A 20702-nucleotide genomic window follows, 5' to 3' on the forward strand; every position below is an offset into this window, starting at 1 on the left:
TCACTAGAATATTTGATACTATGTATGATGGAGAACAGTTATGGAATAGAGAATATTAAATCCTGGGGTGGCTGGCGGAAGTTGAGGGAGCATAAGAGGAAGTTTGCAGAGTCATTGATGCTCGGACTGTCAAATGAAGGGATGTAGAAGTAAGGGAGAGGGCATTCTAAGCAGAGGACACAGTATCTAAAAAAGATGTGGAGGTATAAAAACATATTTCCTGATCTGAAGGTAGCTCAGCACGGTCAAGCCAAAGGTGTTGGTGGGAAAGATGGTAAGAAATGAAGCATAACCAATGGGCCAAGGAGTTCAGAAATCTGTTATGGAGAAATCATTAAAGAACTTCTAACAAGGTTCATTGTTTTATGTCAGTGTAGTGAATACATTAAGTAGTTGCAAGTCTGAAGGCAGAATGGAAATAATTCTGCAGGCTTGCTAATCTCCCAGTAATTTATAAATATTAAATGAGTTATAGATATTTTAAAAACTAAAATCTAAAGGACTCTGAATCTCTAAAACTTATATAATCTACTCATTTAATATCTGTGAACATCATTTAAATAGTTCCTTGCCAAAGAATTTACCTGTGGAAATGTTTGCTTCAAGGTCAGCCTTAGATAACAATATGAAGTAGATATCACTTCTCTCTGGGTACTATTAATATTTTCTCCCTTAATCTTACCCCTCTCTTTTTACTGTTCATGTCTTTAAAAACTAGTTTTCCAAATGAAACACCTCTCATTTTCCTCATCACAATGCTCTCACCATCTTGGGTAGCTGATGTCTTTGATCCTTTCATTGGAATGTTACATAAAAGCATCTTATCTAAAAGTAAGCTGAAAAGAAAATCTTTACTGAGAGAACCCTTTTTGGAGCAGGAATTTATGATTTGTGCTGTCCTAGAGAGATGATCCCTGGCCTTCATGTCAGGAACAAGAATTTGGTGGTTGATAAGGGAGAAGTTGACATCTATGCCGCTTTGTACAAGGATAAATTCTTATCTATGGGCATACTAAGACCCAGTAGACAAGGGAGACTTGTTTTTACTCTCCTGTAAATGGATTATTACAATTTTATTAATCCCTAGTGTGTGTTAGCACAAATAGTCAAGCCATATTGGTGATGTGAGTATAGTGTAGGGGTGAGAGACAAGGCTGAGCTTGGAGAGAAGGGCAGCTGCCAGATGGAGCAAGAAATGGGGCAAAGTGTTGCTAAATAAGAGGAGGGCTATCAATTCTGACAATGCATATAGCTGAGGTAAGACTGATCTAGCCGAGTGTGGTGGCACATGCTTATAGTTCCAGCTGAGGCAATAGGATCACCTGAGCCCAGGAGTGTAAGCCATAGAAATCCTGACAAAAAAAGAAAGAAAAGAAAAAAGAAAGAGAAATAAAACTGATCTGGATTTTCTAGGCCAATGGGACATGATTTCTGATTATCACTACTATGGAGACAGTATGATTCAGAAAATGAAGAGGATTTTAGTGGGAATTCAATCCAAGGGGATGTAGGAACTGGAACAGAATCTCTCTCAACCATTGTAAATTGGCAGGAGCAGAGTAGAGAGTAGAACCCAGTCAGCTGGCTAGAAATGAGCAGAACATCTCTGCAGCTGCCTCATGTTGGTGAGGAAGGGTGTGGAGTGCCAAAACTGTTTCTAAGCTGTGGACCCTCTATGCAGTCATAAAGTATCATCTCATTCATACTAAGCTTAAGGGCAAGTGACCACTTCCCAGCGCTACCATTACTCTATGGGTGGGAGCAGATTCACCACTGTTACCTTCTACTTAAAGGCTGATGACGGCTTGTGTTATCAGTAAACACAACACATTTGTGCCTCTGAAATAAGTGGGATGAGATTGAAACAGGGAAATTGTTCAAAAACATGGGCCAGTACCCAACATCTTTATTAGATGCTCTTAAATTTAATTGCCATTTTCTCAGAAAGGCCTTGCCTGGAGACATATCTGTCTCCCATCCCCACATCTCTTTATAGCACTTTGATATTTTCTTTTAAGCTGCTTATTATAATTTTGTATTACAAAATTTGGTGTGTGTATTCCCAATTAGATTTCATTGTGAGGTCCAAGAGGGTAGAGACTATGTCTCTGTTTCCGCATCTCTTTTCTGAGTTCAGTGCTTAGTAAATATCTATAGAAAATTTTTTAAGAATAGCGGCACTGAAGTTAGAATAACGAACTTTGTCTAAAGGCCAGAGAAAATATCAGATGTTTATGTTCAGAAAGGTACCATTATGCCCATCTTTACAGCTGAGAAGACTAAGGTTCAAAGAGGGGAAGCAATACACCAAGTTATAATGCTTTCACAGTTACTTAAGTAGGGTCTACCTTGGGTCTATTTTTGAGCAAATCAGGGTTATAAACAAGTAAACAAAATATAGTCAATATGTGTAGTAGTCTAGATTTAAAATAGACCAATTTGACTCCACAGTCCACAATGTTTTCACCGCATGGCTCTGCTCTTCTTAGAGTGTCAAAAGACAAGGCAAGTATAAGTTTGTAAATGTACTTTTAATGAAAGGAATAAAAATGTATACACACACACACACACACACACACACGCACGCACTCTTAAAATTGCCGAGTAGAAATCTGAGGTTATGTAGAGTTTTTTTAAAAATCCATAGAATTTTAACTTTGTTTAAACATAATAAGACTGTCTAAAAGAATAGTCCCAGCACTAACCCCTGCCTGCCCTGCAAAACCAAGACTTACAGGTTAAGAAGCTGAGCTTGAAATTGTCACCTTTATTGTTCTGAGACCCCTTTATAGGTCTTATTAGGCAAAAATAATTTACAAAAGCAAATGTTATATCTGAAGTTTTCTCCAGTGTCTTCCCACTAAAAGAAATCTAAGCTGCCAAACATTAAAATGGCATTTGTAAAGATTTTAAGTTCTATTTAAAAGTTTACCAAAATAAGCAGGAAATTACATCGTAGGTACATGGCAAAATTACCAACACAGGTAGGCATCATGAATAAACAATAATTTGGGCTAGATTTATTTCTTGACATTGGCAAAAATATAATTTTTTTATAAATATATATATACATGTGTATAAATATATATGTACATATGTCATTAAAAGTAGAAGTTGATGACAAATTATATATAGTTTTATTTTGGCATAAATGTAGTTGCTTCTTCCCCTGATTTCCAGTATTTGATTTCTCTTTCTAGGTCCCCAGCCCTGATGATGGGTTTGAGAGTAAATCACTGTATGAAAGCTGGTTGGAAAAAGACCCTTCACCTGAAAATAAAAATTTGCCTAGGTAAGTTACTGGTATGCACCTTTTCTACCGTAGGATAAATTATAAATTCCCCTCTGCCTCTTGTTTCTCCAAGCATGAAATTCTCAAGCGTCTCATCAATAATTTGAGTCAAGAAAAGATAATAAAGAATTCCTGGCCGAGCACAGTAGCTCATGCCTATAATCCCAGCACTTCGGGAGGCCGAGGCGAGTGGATCACCTGAGGTCAGGCATTCGAGACCAGCCTGGTCAACATGGCGAAACCCTGTCTCTACTGAAAATACAAAATTAGCCGGTCATGGTAGCGGGCGCTTGTAATCCCAGTCACTCAGGAGGCTGAGGCAGGAGAATTGTTTGATCCCGGGAGGCAGAGGTTGCAGTGAGCCGAGATCGTGCCATTGCATTCCAACCTGGGTGACAAGACGGAAATCCATCTCAAAAAAAAAAAAAAAAGAAGAATTCTTCTATTCTATCCAGTTTTGTTTTGCTGATTAGCCAGCACGTGAATTCTTTCAGCCTATATTAGAGCACAAATAGATCTAGTTTTGCAATTTTTTAGCCAAAATAGTTTCACTACATTATTAGCCATTAGTTGGCATTCTTGCTTAAAATGTCATTTAGATATGTATTAGGTGTATTAATATATAACTTCAGATGATGATGAAAAGACAAGTGCTAGATTATTTGTTTGTAAATTTATTAAGGAACATTATCAATAACCACTGAATTGTGTCTTTACCTGTGATTTAGAATTTATATAAATATTATTTTATTTTTATGTCATCTTATTCACGCTACAGCAGCTTTATTAAATTTATATTTATTTGTTTTTATTTTCTTTTTTGTAATAAAAAGTATATATTTGTTTTCTACTGTAGTGCCATTTCTAATACAGACTGAGCATTCCTAACTCAAAAATCTGAAATCTGAAGTACTCCAATATCCAAAACTTTTTGAGCACCAACATGATGTCACAAGTGGAAAATTCCACACCTTATAGCACTTAATACAAACTTTGTTTCATGCACAAAATTATTTAAAATATTATATAAAATTAAGTTCAGGCTATGTATATAAGATATATATGAAACATAAATGAATTTTATGTTTAGACTTGGGCCCCACCCCCAAGATATCTCATTGCATATATGTAAATATTCATAGTTGGAAAAAAATCTGAAGTCCAAAATATTTCTGGTTCCAAGCATTTCATATGGGATACTCAACGTGTACAAGCAAATAATAGTAACAGTTTATAGCTTTATTCCTCATTTCCAATCAGTCTTGTGAAAGTTTGAATGTGGGTCCATTATAAAACTTTCACATGCCAATTCAACAAAAATAGTAAAATACAAAAATGATTTCTAAAACATTGAAGAGGTCAGTCTCAAAAACATATCTACTAACCTAGTAGTTTGGAAATAAACAGTTATGTTATTAATGAACATGCAATTTTATATTCTGCTTTCATGATTTACCATTATTTTACTAAAAATTTTCATGTCTTACATCTTATTTATGTATATGCATATATATGTGATAGATAGATCAACAGAGGTTTCCTAATCATATGCAAAGAAATAAATTATAATTAGATTTATTTCTAAAATGAAATAAGGCACATTTATATTCTTCATGATTTTAAAAGTAGATTTTTTTATGGCATTTTTCTTACTAGATGATAGTTCTCTGAGGGCAGGGCCCACGTCTTCATTGTTTTCCCCTCTAAACAAAAATGGAAATGCTGAAAATATGATGGAGAGCATCATCACAAGATGCAGTCTTTGGTGGCACGGCCCAATTCTTGTTATAGGTTGGTGCAAAAGTATTTGCAGTTTTTGCCATTATTTTTAATTGTCAGCATTACTCTTAATTTTACAGCAATTTTCCTGCAGATTATGGGAAAATGTCTTGAGGGTGGTTGACCTTTTTTAAATTCTTATAAATGTAATATATAATTCCTTGCTATTCTTGGGGCAGGATTCCTTGTCCCATCTATTTAACTTTGTATCGTTTACTTGTTTATGTGTGTGTGTGTGGATTGCATTCTACATCTAGAATCAATAAGCTGGGATCTGGAAGTGACTTTGAAGCTTATTTTCAGAGACTTGGAATTGCTTCAGGCAGAGCCCGTTACACTAAGAATAAGGTAAGCCATTTTATCATTTTGAATATATAACATTTCATCTACAGTCCTTTGGCGAAGAATGTCACTGAGTTGTTTGGCACTGGACACCTGGTGGATGTGGCCTGGGAAGAGTTCCCAGGGATAGAGATAGACTGCATGTCCCTTTCCAGTTGGACAAGGAAGTAATTTGAATAATTTTGTGAAAATTTCATTGTTAGGGTTAATCAAATAAATGGTGATTCACAGAGTAATGCCAGACAGTTGTCTGGTTATCAGTACTAAGTAGTTCATATCCTTTTCCTGATTTGTCAGAAAACTCTCATTCTCTAGACTAGTCTTGCAGGCTCTGATGTACTTTTCATGAGGATAAATGCAGTTGGAGAACATATTTTGGTCAAGAGGAGCATTAGGGTAAGATTCATTATTGTCGGTAGCTCCTCTTCGTATTGCCACTTCTGCCTGTCACCTGAGTCAAGGGCTCTTGGTTGGGAAATAAAGCAAGTTTCTCTTTAACTTGATCCCCTTTTCTGTTCTGCACTGACTGGTTTGCACTACTGTCACACAGACATCCTGGTGATATGCAGGTACTTGGATATAACCAATATATACCATGTTTGCTCATCAATGTTATAAATTATTTCATAAACCAAATTGAAGATTACAGTAGCAGACACAGATTTGTCATAGATTTTAATCAATCGTCAAATCATAATTACAGTACACCTAAATCTTGCTTGCCCATTATATGTATATCACTTGCAAATTTGACTATTCAGAATACAACAAAGAACAAAGAAATAAAAGCAACTCCAGAGTAACCCAAAATAGATAAACTCAGAATGCTTACATTCATTACAATTAATACATAAAAGATGTGTTTTAACTCTTTTTCAAGGCCTGTTCACTTTTATACTCTGTCTTCTGTAATTTGATCAAAGTTATCTAGTTTCTAAGACCACTTTAGATTAGAAGCAGATAATTAGATAGAAGGAGAAGGACTGATAAGGAGATTGCTTTTTAGTGATACTAACAGCAGTAAGAACGATAGCCATACAAGATGGCAAATGGTAAAAACTAAAATTAGAATAGGCAGACCGAAGAACTAAAAAGAATATTTATATAGGATACTACTATGTAATAGTTCATATTCATAATGGTACCTTAATTATGTAATAAAGCTTAAATGACATTTAGATATACACTGTTTGAGAAGGAAGGGAAGTTACTTAAATAAATCATCCTTAAGCTGTATACTTAGCTGCCCAGAACCTTTTTTTTTTTTTTTACCAATCAATTGATAGATAACTTTGAACTATGCTGAGGTGCAATTTGAATATGTATTCCCTAATTTTAGTTATCGAAGATATAAGGAGAATGTTCAAGGTGTAGCATTTTGAATGAAGGTTACATAAATTATAAAACAAATAATGAGAAAATTTTTAAAACCAGTGAATATTTGGCTATAGTGTTTTCGTTATTAGCGTTTTGCCTCATTGTGGTAAAACTCAGGGTGTTATATGGTTGTATTTTTTCTTTTTCTTGTTTTTTTTTTTTTGTATTTTTAGTAGAGACAGGGTTTCTCCATGTTGCCCAGGCTGGTCTTGAACTCCTGAGTTCAGGCAATCCACCTGCCTCGGCCTCCCAAAGTGCTAGGATTACAGGTGTGAGCCACCATGCCTGGTGTATTTTTTCTATAGTTATTTTTATGCTTACATAAAAATACTATAACTTGAATAATGTTTATTTATACTTGCCTCTCCATTTTTTTTCCAGAAAACAGATAAGTACAGCAGCTACCCAGTGTACCACACAATTTATGAGACATTTGAACTGGTAGAGAAATTTTATGACCCCACATTTAAAAAACAACTTTCTGTGGCTCAATTACGAGGAGCACTGGTATATGAGCTTGTGGATTCTAAAATCATTCCTTTCAATATTCAAGACTATGCAGAAGCTTTGAAAAACTATGCAGCAAGTATCTATAATCTATCTAAGAAACATGACCAACAATTGAGAGACCATGGAGTATCATTTGGTAAGAAATAGTTGGGCAGATATTTTACAATCTTTAAGTTAGAGCTTTAAGATATTATCTCCTATGATGATCAATGCATATTGTTTCATTCTAAAATACGTATTTGCCTTACTTATTTTGACTTCTACACAAAAACTTTAAACAAGCACCTGTTAAAGAATCTGATTTAATCTGGCGTGTATAGAATGAATCCATTATGGCTGAGTTATTACCACAAACATTGGGATGGTAAACATTTTTCATGTATTATGGCCTTTAAAAACATTTTTACTGGCCAGGCGCGGTGGCTCACGCCTGTAATCCCAGCACTTTGGGAGGCTGAGGTGGGCAGATCACGAGGTCAGGAGATCGAGACCATTCTGGCTAACACGGTGAAACTGTGTCTCTACTGAAAATACAAAAAACTAGCTGGGCATGGTGGTGGGCGCCTGTAGTCTCAGCTACTCGGGAGGCTGAGGTGGGAGAATGGCGTGAACCTGGGAGGCAAAGCTTGCAGTGAGCTGAGATCACGCCACTGCACTCCAGCCTGGGCGACAGAGCAAGACTCCTTCTCAAAAAAAGAAAAAAAAGATTACTGTTACAGAAACAATATTAGAAAAATATAACATTATTTTTAAAAGATTGAGAAAGCCACAAATACTATTACATACGTATTTTTAATTATTGTCAACAAAATGATTATTACTGCATATATCTTTTAGTGTTGGTCTATATGAAACATTTTTTCCATGGTTATAAGTATTCTTTTATTAATGACTGTTTAGTGGTTGCTCTTCTACACTGTGCATCTCCTATACAGCAAGGATGAATCATAATGCAGTGTCTGTAGTAGCATTGAGGATTGAGTTTGGAAGCTGTTTGCCTGGTTCAGATACTAGCTTTACCATTTCTTCATTATGTGACCTTGGGAAAGTTATTTACTTCTCTATGTGTTAGCTTTCATACAATTAAAAGATAAAAAAATCATGTTTCAAAGATCATTGTGGAGATTCAGTTTGGTAATACATAGAAGCTGTGGTGGGTGGCACTTAGTGCTTATTAAATATTACCTATTATTACTGTTTTATTGCAAACATTGTCTTTTTTTATTCTGGGGGCACTATTTTTAGTATATACCCAAATTATCAAATATGCACTGAGTTTCTACTGTGTACCAAGTACTGTGTTATTACCTGGGAGATATAAGTGTGTACAAGGCATGGTCATAGTCCTAAGAAAGCTTAAAGTCTCATGTGGGGAAGAAAGCAATATACAGATAATAGGTTACTATGGGGCTATGTAGAGAGTACTGTAAAAACACAGAAAATGGGTATGGAATAGTAATGACTTCTGAATATTATTATATAAAGGATTAGTAATCTTTAATATTATATACAGGATTAGTAATAACAGCAAATATTATGGTCTAGAAAAAAAACGAAGCAAATAAAATGTGTTTGTATCAATACAATTGGAGTATCTCTGCAATGATGGGGGAAATAAGGAGAGATAAAACCAGAGAAATAAGCAGAGCCTACAGCAAAATGGACATTGGTAGTTCTGTGGCTATTCAGCATCCAGTTGTCTTCCTAAATACCCCGATTTCCTTTTGGTGAATGATCTCTAATCAGTTTTTATAAGTCAGGGTCTAATTAAGAGGCAGAAACCACACAGTTACAGTGGAAGGGCTCTCTTTAGACAAGGTTAATTCCTCTACCTACTTACCTTCTTAGAGGCCTGGTTTGATCTGTTAATGCCTTTCCCTGTCATATTTTCAAAAATCACCGTTACTATTGGTGACTATCCATTAGATTAATTATTCTTATAGCTTTTCTATTTCAAAAACAACATTTCTTCTGCCTGATGTGTCCCACTTTCTTCACAATCAAAATTCTTCATTTAGTGCCAGGCAGAAACAGTTCCTGAAAAAATGTATTGGTGTAGGAATGAAGGTATAATTGATGAATGAATGAATGAATGAATACATGATCTACACTCCCTGTCTATAGTTTTTTACCTCTCACTAGCCAATCCACTGTGCTGTCTTATGTCCTTTCTGCTTTAGTAAAACTGCTCTTGCAAAAGTCGCCATTGACATGTGTCACTAAATCCCAGGACATGTTTCAGTTATCTGTCTTGACTTCTGTCCTGAATTTGAAATTTAAAATTCTGTTTTCAGCATTCTTTTCTAATAGTTTCTATTCCATCTATTATTACATTATTTGAACATGGCTTAAAAACAAATATTAAAACTTAAGGAAAATCTAGGACTAAAAGACTAGGACTAAAACCTAGGACTAAAATCTGGGACTAAGAAGGTTTTTAAAAATACTGTGAATATACTTATACTGAATGTACCGTTTACTAGCTAAAGCATTTAGAGCTCAGGATTTCTATTAGGTCAGACCTAGTAGAAATTCTTTCCATTAGGTGTGACCTAATAGAAATCGTGAGCTGTAAGTGCTTTATCTATAAAATGAATATCGTGTCTCCTGATTTGCTTGCACCACAGGATTGATGCAAGCAACAAATCAATAATGTATGTTTAAAGTCCTGTGTAGAAAATATGGAAAATAATACATTATTGTAATAAAATAATATACAGTCACCCCTCTATATTGATGAGTTCTGCATCCACGTATTCAACCAATTGCAAGCCAAAAATATTCAGAAAAAAAACCCACTAAGTTTCAAAAAAGCAAAACTTGAATTTGTTGTGCTCTGAGCACTACATTGAATCCACATGAAGTTATATATAGGCATTGTATTAGGCATTATAAGTAATCTAGAGATGACAAAGTATAGGGGAGGATGTGTGTAGGTAACAGGCAAATACTATGCCATTTTATATAAGGGAGTTGCTTCCATGGAATATGGTTATCTGCAGGGGATCCTGGTACCCAGGCCTCACTGATACTGAGGTATGTCTGTACTGAGAACCTAATCAGTTTACTCAGAAGCATTGTGAATTAAAGAAGAGTTTGACCAGATCAAATCTGATCCTCTTTCTCAGTATCTGGTTATATCAGTTTGTCACAGGTTGCCTGTTGAACAAGATCTTAAATGCACTATTTGAAAACAAGAATTGGTATTTTTTTTGCCCTGTAATAATTACAGAATCATATCTTATGCATAGCTGTATCCAGTGTCTAGCATACAGTTATTGTCCCAATGAATGAATGAATGAATAAAAAAATGAATTCTGGGTTTCTGGTAAACTATGGGTTAAGGAATTATTTGTGTCCTAAATTTTTGAAGGTCATTTCCTTTAAGAAACAATTTTACCATTTTTTGTTTTCATACAATATTACTTTGTTATATTTTCTACTAATTTTCATGGGTCTGCAAGAAGACTCAGTAGAAAAATGGCTTTGACATCTATGTAGTCATATCAATCTGGAATGGGGAGGGTGGGAAAGCGAACCTCTGAAATACAAGGTAATTTCTCTTCTGCTTTTCTATTTTTAAAAAAGACTCCTTATTTTCTGCTGTGAAAAACTTCTCAGAGGCTGCTTCAGATTTTCATAAACGACTTATACAAGTTGATCTTAACAAGTAAGTTTCAAATCCTTTTTTTTTAAAAAAAAAAAAAGCAATCTGGTTACTAGAATGAACTGTTTTCACTCATATGAGCATTAACCTCTAAATCACTGCTATTCAAATTATAGTCTGCAAATCAGCAATAGCAGTAGTACCTGGAAACTTGTTAGAAAGGCAAAATATCAGACCCCAACCAAGACATGCTGAATTAGAATTATGCATTTTAACTACAACCCCCACCCCGCCCTTCAATGATTTATACTAACAATAAAGTTTGGGGAGCACTGCTCTGAATGGTAGACTAAAAACTCATCCTAAAGAGACAAGGGCCAAATGGACCTGTCATTAGGAGTTTGCATGATGAAAATTCTGACTATAGCTGTAAATTCATAGCTTTATGAGTTTAAGTGCATTTGTAATATATTTTACTAGTTCTTTGTTCAGTACTCCTATGTACCAGTTTAGAAATTCTTTTTTCATGGGTAATTTTTTTTGCATTTTATTTAATTTCTTGCCACTTTCAGATTGAAAATAGTTTCAAAGTATATTTAAATACCATGTAACAAGCATAAATTTATCCACAGATGTGTCCATGTCACATTTATTTTTTCAGACCTAATCAGAGTAAACTTTGCTACTTCCCATATTGGAAGAAAGCTATTATCAGTAGTTTTTAGGGACCTCATTCTCCTTTGGATTGTAGGGGAGCCCAGGGAACTTATTCAACTCCCCAAAGGGATAGTCTGAGTGTGAAAAGGGATTCCTATCCATTATGTGCAGCTATCTCTTACCCTCCTTACAGACTTCTGAAACCTTCATTCACTCTTTGTTGTCCAGCCTGTATCTGCTCCTTTTTTCCTCAGTAGAACTGAATGACTTATCAGGAATAACTTGATAGCTCACTTTGTCTACCTTTCCAGGAGGCCTGGCTATCCTTCTAGAAAGAAGTAAAGAATGTCTTTGAGTCCTTTTTGATTGGTGTGTGATCTAAAAAAATATAACAAACGATTTCCCATTAGGTCTCTCTGCTGACTGTAAATATTAGAAAGATGACTCTGCTGTTGTTTGTAGCTCACCATGTAAGGCATTACTGTGTTAATATTCATTTTGTTAAAAATTGATCAATTTTGGAAATATATTTTCCCGAGCCTTGTTTTTATTTAATATTATTTTGAAGCATGATTCTGCAGTTTGGGTTATAATTATGTATATGTTCTTCTCAAAGTCCCATTGCAGTGAGAATGATGAATGACCAATTGATGCTCCTGGAAAGAGCATTCATCGATCCTCTTGGTTTACCAGGAAAGCTGTTCTATAGGTAAGGAAACAACAGGCGCCAAATACATCACTGTGACCAAAACCAGCATACCTAAAGTTGGCTTTAAACTAATGCCATTAGATGGGTGAAAGGCAAATATGTACACTCTAGGGAATTTGGGTAAGATTGTACATTTAATAATAGTATAATACATATTAGAAAAATAAATTTCATATTGTTTATTGCTTTGCTTTGAGTGAAAATGGTAAAGGCTAGTTGAAAAAGAACTCTTTCTAACAAAATCTTCAAACTGTACACTCTTAAAGGGAATTTTAGAGCTCATCTAGTTAAACCTTATACATATGAATCCTTCTTATAGAATCTCAGATAAATAGTTATCCAGTCTCAATCTTTTAGTGATGAGAAGCTTACTACTTCATGAGGAAGCCCATTTCACTGTATGAAAGGTCTTATTAGAAAGTTTTCTTCATAAAGATTTAACATCTATTTTCCTGTAATACTTTTCTCTTTGAGTTTGTTCTATTAAAGTCAAGTAAAATAAGTCTAGCTCTATTTCCATATAGTATTTTAGGTTTTTGAGATGGTTCTCAATGATGGTTAGATTTCATTTTTCGGCTTTATGATGGTGCAAAGGCAATACACATTAAGTAGAAACCATACTTCAAGTACCCATGCAACCACTCTGGTTTTCATATTCAGTGTAGTACTCAATAAGTTACATGAGATATTCAACACTTCATTATAGAATAGGCTTTGCGTTAGATAATTTTGCCCAACTGTAGGCTAATGTAAGTGTTCTGAGCACATTTAAGGTAGGCTAGGCCAAGCTACGATTGTTGGTAGGTTAGGTATATTAAATGCATTTTTGACTTGTGATATTTTCAGTTTATGACGGTTCTATCAGAAAACAACTCATCGTTAAGTCACGAAGCCTCTGTATCCTATTTTCCTATCTGTATCTCTATGTCATATTCTCTCAGTGTCTTGGCTGCATCCCTTTGGATGTTCTCTATTTTCTCAAGGTCCTTCTAAAACAGTGGTTCTCTGGTGGAAATTAGAAAGGTCCTAGCATTCAAAGTCAGAAAATCTATATTCTAGTTCACTTGCAGATGTGTGATTTAGAGCAAGTATCTTCTAGGGTTTTCCCATCCGAATTAAGATGATGATAATTGCTACTTTAAAGGCTATTTATCATCAAATAATATGCAAAAAAGGTCTATATGTTACCTTTCTTATAAATGTTAATGATTAATGTTAACATTTAGATAATTACAAGCATAGGCTTTTAGAACCCAGCTCTGCCACATACTTCATGTGACCTGGAAAAATTATTTCTCTAAGCCTCAGATCTCTCAGCTACTAAGTGGAGATTATAATTGCTTTTACCCAATAGGCCTGTAGATTTAAGGCCTGTAGAAGATTTAGCTCAAGAGGGATGCACTCAATAAATAGCAGCTATTTTTATAAATAAGAACACAAATGTTTGTTTCTCATTGATACAAATGAAATAGCAATGATCAATTATTTATATGAATCAAAAGCCAAAAGCAATATCTACAGTGTTTGTTAGTCCTCTCAGGTGTTATTAGTCTATCTTTATGTATTTATTTTTTATTTATTTATAAGAAATCTATATTTTGTCATTATTTTAAAAACTCAGGCTCTATAGAAGCATATAAAATAAAAAGGAGCAGTGTTTCTTCAGCATTCCCCCCTACCCCCTACACCCAGTTCTGTTATTCTCTTCAGAGAAACTCAATGTTAAGAGTTTGGTGTAAATTTTAATGCACTTATATACATATTTATATATGTATATAGTCAGCCCTCTGTATCTGTGAGTTCCACATCTGTTGATTCATCAACTGCAGATAGAATATATTTGAAAAAAAAAAATGAATGGTTGTGTCTGTACTGATTTACAGACCTTTTTTGGGTCATTATTCCCTAAATATAGTAAACAACTATTTGCATGGCATTTACATTGTATTAGGTGCTGTAAGCTATCTAGAGCTGATTTAAAGTATCTGGGAGGACTTGTATATGTTATATGCAAATAGTAAGCCATTTTATATAAGGGAGTTGAGCATCCTTAAATTCTGGTTATCCAAAGGGGATCCTGGAACCAATCCCCCATGGATGCTGAGGAATTATTGTATATACTTATACATTTATATATACATATAATATTACATTTATATACAATATATATGCAAATATTTCCATAAAAATGTACACACACATTATATAGACATTTTTATTTACATAAACATCTATATTTACATATTATATTCATATAAATTTACATACGTAATCATTTATATTTACATGTATAAATATGTAAACCCATTTATATTTACATAAATAATGTATGGGACCATACATTATAATTTTATTTTTTTTCCTTAAGAATGTATCTTAGGCTGGGCGAGGTGGCTCACACCTGTAATCCCAGCACTTTGAGAGGCTGAGACAGGAGGATCGCTTGAGGCCAGGAGCTCAAGACCAGCCTGGGTAACACAGCGAGACCCTGTTTCTACAAAAAATTTTTAAAAGTAGCTGGTGTGGTGGTGCATGCAATCCTAGCTACTTGGGAGGGTAAGGCAGGGGGATTGCTTGAACACAGGAGCTTGATGTTACAGTGGAGCTATGATCATGCCATTGCACTCCAGCTTTGACAATCTCTAAGATTTTTTTTCATTTTTTTAGAGAAAAGATTTGACTCTTGTGAAAATACCTATCTACCTCTTATTGAGTTTCAGATTAGGTTTTTTCCACAATTATTTACTATTATGAAAAGTATTGGCATTGTATGGATGTCCTTGAGTCCTATTTGAACGTTTGTTAATATCTCTATAATCAGGACCTGGGATTTCAGGGTGAAAGGGTAAACACATTTTAAATTTGATTAGGTTACTACCAAACTGTCCTCCAAAGACTACCATATTTTTAAAAATGCACTTTGAACTATTAGCTGAATGTTAAGATTATATTCTAATGCTAATTCATATTATTACGTTTTAGTCTACTGCAGTAGTATGGAAATAAGTTCTTCCTTCATGATCATAAGGATTACTTTATGGATTGATATGACATATTGCATATGCACACTTTTCCCAATAACTGCTAAGATAAATGTAGCTATAATAGCAATTCCAGCTACCCAGAATTTCTCATTTGTCTTAAAGAATTTATTTCAAAATTATTTTTTCCTCATCAGGCAATGTAGATCAGGTTAAAAATGATCTTGTAAATCTTATAAAACCTAAGAGTAAAAATTTTCAGTACGTATAATGGATCAATGACATTTTTAAGATCTGCTATTTCATGAATCTCAGGAATGGAGAGATTACCAAATTTGTAGTGTAATAAAACTGTTCTACCATGTAGAATTGATAGACTAAGAAAATTAGACTAATCTGATGTATATATGTATAGCCATTATATATATATGTGTGTACATTACATATGTATGTATTGTTAAAAGAAAAACGTTAGCCAAATTATATTTAACAGACTTTAATTGAGCAAAGAATGATAGACTCAGACTCCAGTGCAGCCACGTGATGAAGAGTTACAGACAGAAAAAGGAAAGTGACATACAGAAAACGGAAATGAGTAACAGACACAGTCAGATTGGTTGCAGCACAGAATTTACCTTATTTGAACAGTTTGAACTGACCCCCTTTAATTGACCAAAACTTGGTGATTGGCACAAGAGTAGACTCAGTCTGTTGACAACTCCATTTAGATTATCGTTCGCTATGTACACAGAAACCTTTAGGCTGAACTTAAAACATTTAAGGAGGCAGCTTTAAGTTAAACTTGATTTAACAGTTGAGATTCAGTAATGAATAAATCAGAAAACATTATACATATTTTAAAATAAAATGTTAATGTGGAACATATAAAACATTCATCTTAAATTTCAGAAGTATAACTAAATGTTTATTGTGAATAAAAAACACGTGTCTTAGTCCATTCCTGCTACTATATCAAAATACCTGAGACTGGGTAATTTATAAAAAAACAGAAATTTATTCCTCACAGTTCTAGGGGCTGGGAAGTACAAGATCAGTATCAACCAATTCAATGTTTTATGAGCACCTGTCCCATATATGGCATTTTTTTTTTTCAGGGTGTCCTCAGTTGGCAGAATAGATGGAAGGGCTAGCTAGCTTTCTTCATTCTCTTTTATAAGGGCTCTAATCCCTTAATACTGTCACACTGGAAATTAAGTTTCAACACACGAATTTGGGGAATGAACACATTCAGACCATAGCAGCATGCTTGATAAATTTTGCAAACTTAATTATTTTGAGTTGTGGGTAATATATCGTAACTATCACAACAAAGGCAAATAAGTAATAAATCCTTCCTTATCTACCGCTGAGCTCATTTTCTATATTCTATTACTCCTCTTGTTTTTTCCCTAATGAAAGTTCCACAAAATTAATTGCTCTGTGTGGTAAGCATAATAATGGCCTCCCACAGATCTCTATTTTCTAAACCCCAGAACCTTTGAATATGTTAGGTTACATGACAAAGAGGAATTAAGGTGGCAGATGGATTAGTCACACTAATCAGCTGACTTAAAATAGGGACAGTATTCTGAATTATACTGGTGGTCCCAATGATGCAATCACAAGGGTCCTTAAAAGTCTTCCTGCAAGAGGCAGGCAGGAGAGAAAGTTAAGGTGATGCCACTGCGAAAAGACTCATTCTAAAATGCAGTTGCGGATTTTGATGGTGGAGGAATGTGGGAGGCCTCTAGAAGCTAGAAAAGCAAGGAAAAGGATTCTCCTCTAGTGCCTCCAGGAAGGAATGTGACCCTGATCATACCTTGATTTTAGCTTAGTGAGACTTATGTCAGACCAACTGTAAGATAATAAATTTTTTTAAGCCACTAAGTTTGTGGTAATTTGCACAGCAGCAATATAAAATGAACACACTCTGTAATGGAATCTAAAAAGGATTAAATAAAGCTTTTCTTGCAAACATCAAGTGAAATACTGTAAAAGTCTTTAAAAGCTGCAAAGCATTTAATTATGAAATTCTAGAAACATTTGTGGCCGGGCATGGTGGCTCTCGCCTGTAATCCCAGCACTTTGGGAGGCTGAGGCGGGTGGCTGACTTGAGGTCAGGAGCTGAAGACCAGCCTGGCCAACATGGTGAAACCCCGTCTCTAATAAAAATACAAAAATTAGCCAGGTGTGGTGGTAGGCACCTGTAATTCCAGCTACTCGGGAGGCTGAGGCAGGAGAATTGCTTGAGCCCAGGAGGTGGAGGTTGCAGTGAGCCGAGATCATGCCACTGCACTCCAGCCTGGCCGACAGAACGAGACTCTATCTCAAAAAAAAAAAAAAAAAATTTTGCATTATCATAACTCGTCAGTGAATACTTACTATGTACTGAGGGGAAGGTTGAGGAAAAAAGAAAGACTATGAAGTGTTGACCGTATTCTCTAGTCTGCTACAGTGGTTCTTGACGCCTCTTAAAAATTCAGAAATATTCATTGTGGAGGGTAATTAAATCATCATATACTTGAAATCTTGAGAACTAGACCAGAGTTTGAATTCTTATGGGACTAGAATAGCTATTTGAGTCCACCATTTCATAAAAGGGTATTTGAGTTGCTTAAGCATTACCAATTGTCTGATCATTTCTTTTAGCTTGCTGCCTGCTTCTTATCTGAGAAAATTATGGAAAGGATTTAGTTTCAAATAGCTAATATTTACTGAACACCTATTAAGTGTCAAGCTATGCTTTCCATCCAATATTTGATTCTCACAACAATCCTTTTAGGACAGTAATTTTATCACCACCATTTTTAAGATATCAGGCACAGGGAGGTTAAATAACCAGTGCAAGGCCACAAGGCTGATAGTTGATAGTATTCTGTTGATAGTAAATATGCTAATATTCTGATTTTTAAAAAACAGGCAGTCTCACTCTACAACCTGCTCAGTCACTACTCTAAGCAGAGTCTACATTATTTCAATTATTTTACAAATCTGGGACAAGTTTAGACAACTTAGGCAATTTGCCAAAGGTCACTGAGATATTAAATGCCAGATCAATGATTCAAAGGTTATTCGCTTCCTACATCAATTTTTTTTTTTGCTATATTCTTCCTTTACAATTCTCCAGAAGAGGGTAAGTATACTAAGGAATATCTATGACTTGCATCTCTAATTTCTTGACTCATATACAGGTCAGGATACCAATGCTTATAAACAACTTAGCACATTACTGATTTTAATTAAAAAAAAAAAGATCCGAGGCCATATTAAGATTTAAAAGCCAAGATAATAAATCCTGATGTACTCTGGTAAATCTGAATGATGAGTGTTATAGATTTGTCATTAATCGTTAATACTGACTTATATGGAGCTCTATATTGCTTCATACAGATTTACTCTAGAATAAGGTTTGGGGTTTGACTGTTGGACCTAATTCCTGATGTGAGTATTAATAAAATACATCCCTTTCTGGAAAGCAAAATTCTACATAATTATTGCGGAAAGAAGTAGCTTAATCCCTTGAGCTACTTATGTTGAAGTAAAAAAGCAACTATAAAACTTTCTTTCTAGATCAAAAGTTGAGTGTCTTTCCGGACAACCCACATATAACTGTCTTACCTTTGTGGAATGGACTTCATTATCCTTGCCATTTGTGACATTTTGAAATACAGGCTTCTTTAAATACTTGCTTTTTAATGTCTAAAAAGTATTGGGAACAACTGTCATTCTTGTTTAATCTATTTTTAAAGGCAACACAAAAATAAATTATCTTTCTCAATCTCCTCTTACTAAAAACATCCATAAACTTACATGTTATCACCACATTTGTGGATGCTCACGGGCCGCTGAACAATTATTCTGCACGACTTACAAGAACTTACTTTCTTCCACCTGTTTTGGGTTCGCAACATGGTATATGATTCCTGAGATATGTCTTGGCGAATGCATATTGTTAGCTTCTTTCCTGGCTTGAAATTATGATTGGCATAAGTAAATCAATTGTCTTCTTATTATAGGAACAAAAGTATCACAAGGAAACATAATGTGGTCTAAACAAAAAGCATGCAAAATGCATGTATACACTTTAGTTCAATTTGCCTTTTCTTCTTTTTAGGCACATCATATTTGCTCCAAGTAGCCACAACAAATATGCTGGAGAATCATTTCCTGGAATCTATGATGCTATCTTTGATATTGAAAATAAAGCCGACTCTCGTTTAGCCTGGAAAGAAGTAAAGAAACATATTTCTATTGCAGCTTTTACAATTCAAGCAGCAGCAGGGACTCTGAAAGAAGTATTATAGAAGGTCTCAAGTGGCTAGCCATTAAAGGTGTTGCTAAAAGTCTGAGGATAAAATTCACCTTTCTGATAACTTATGAAGCCAGGGTGTTCCAAACTCTTTTCATGTCATGTTTTGATTATAGGCCTTGGTCTTTTCATCTGCAAAGTGGTTTTTTTTTGCTCTTTAAAAGTTAATAATTATATTAGCAAAGTGTTAACCTAATGAAGTAAAAAACTCCTGTGTGGCAGAAAGTAAAAGAAAATTTCCTAAATTATAGCAAGGAATGTGAATTCTCAGACATTGTGAGTGTGGGAATGTAAAATGGTAACATCACTTTTGAAAACAGTTTGGCAGTTTCCTATAAAGTTAAACATATACTTTTACTTTAGGACTGCAGAATTCCACTTCTAGTTATTTATTCAAGAGAAGGAAAAACAATGATCACAGCAATATTTGTATGCATGTTCATTGCAACTTAAAAGCGTAAAAACCCCAAATGGCCATCCACAGATGAATGGATAAACTGTGGTATATCCACAACAGACTACTTACTACTCAGCAATAAAAATGAAGTAACTTTCAATAAATGCAATATTATTGGCAGACATTGTTGAAGGAAAAAAGCCAGACAAACCAGCTACATAGAAAATGCTTCTATTTAGATGAAGTGGCAAACTAATCTGTAGTGTTAAAAATTAGATTAGTGATTGCCTAGGCAAGTGGCAGGTTGGGGAGGATGGCTGCAAAGAAGTATGAAGAAACTTTCTCCAATAGATGAGAATTTTCCGTATCTTGATCTGAGTGGTAAATTGTAAACTTAAAATATATATATAATTTATTGTATGAAAATTAAGCCTCAATAAATGTGATTATAAAAAACAAGTCTGGCAAGGAAACCAGAATCATATACCTTCTCTTGTGAAATCACCATGAAGTGTGAATGGTCAGGAAAAAGCCAGTAATACTCATACATTTAATAATTTCAGCTCTACTGAATAAACATATAAGTCTGATGGGTGATGAAAATAGCTACTATAATCTTCATATTCTAACTCCTATAAAGACTGTATATCAGAATCTGCAAACTTTTATGCAGATCCCAGTGACTCAATTACATGTTCAACTATGATTAAAGCTTCAATAAACTTGGTTGTTCATCTACTTC

General features: G+C 34.6%; 1 protein-coding gene across 3 annotated transcripts in view; it reads left to right on the top strand.

The window, feature by feature from the left end:
• NAALAD2 (N-acetylated alpha-linked acidic dipeptidase 2) overlaps positions 1–20419 on the top strand; it is a 57159-nt gene extending 36740 nt beyond the window's left edge. For all 3 annotated transcript variants that reach the window (XM_054438061.2, XM_054438060.2, XM_054438062.2), the window contains 6 exons: positions 3201–3292; positions 5329–5419; positions 7172–7436; positions 10889–10970; positions 12181–12273; positions 19369–20419. In XM_054438061.2, the coding sequence (XP_054294036.1) occupies positions 3201–3292; positions 5329–5419; positions 7172–7436; positions 10889–10970; positions 12181–12273; positions 19369–19558 (813 nt within the window). In that variant the 3' untranslated portion in view covers positions 19559–20419. The remainder of the gene's footprint in view (positions 1–3200; positions 3293–5328; positions 5420–7171; positions 7437–10888; positions 10971–12180; positions 12274–19368) is intronic.
• Positions 20420–20702: the final 283 nt, after the last annotated feature.

The sequence above is a fragment of the Pongo pygmaeus genome, chromosome 9 (assembly GCF_028885625.2).
Source record: "Pongo pygmaeus isolate AG05252 chromosome 9, NHGRI_mPonPyg2-v2.0_pri, whole genome shotgun sequence".
Lineage (NCBI taxonomy): Eukaryota > Metazoa > Chordata > Mammalia > Primates > Hominidae > Pongo > Pongo pygmaeus.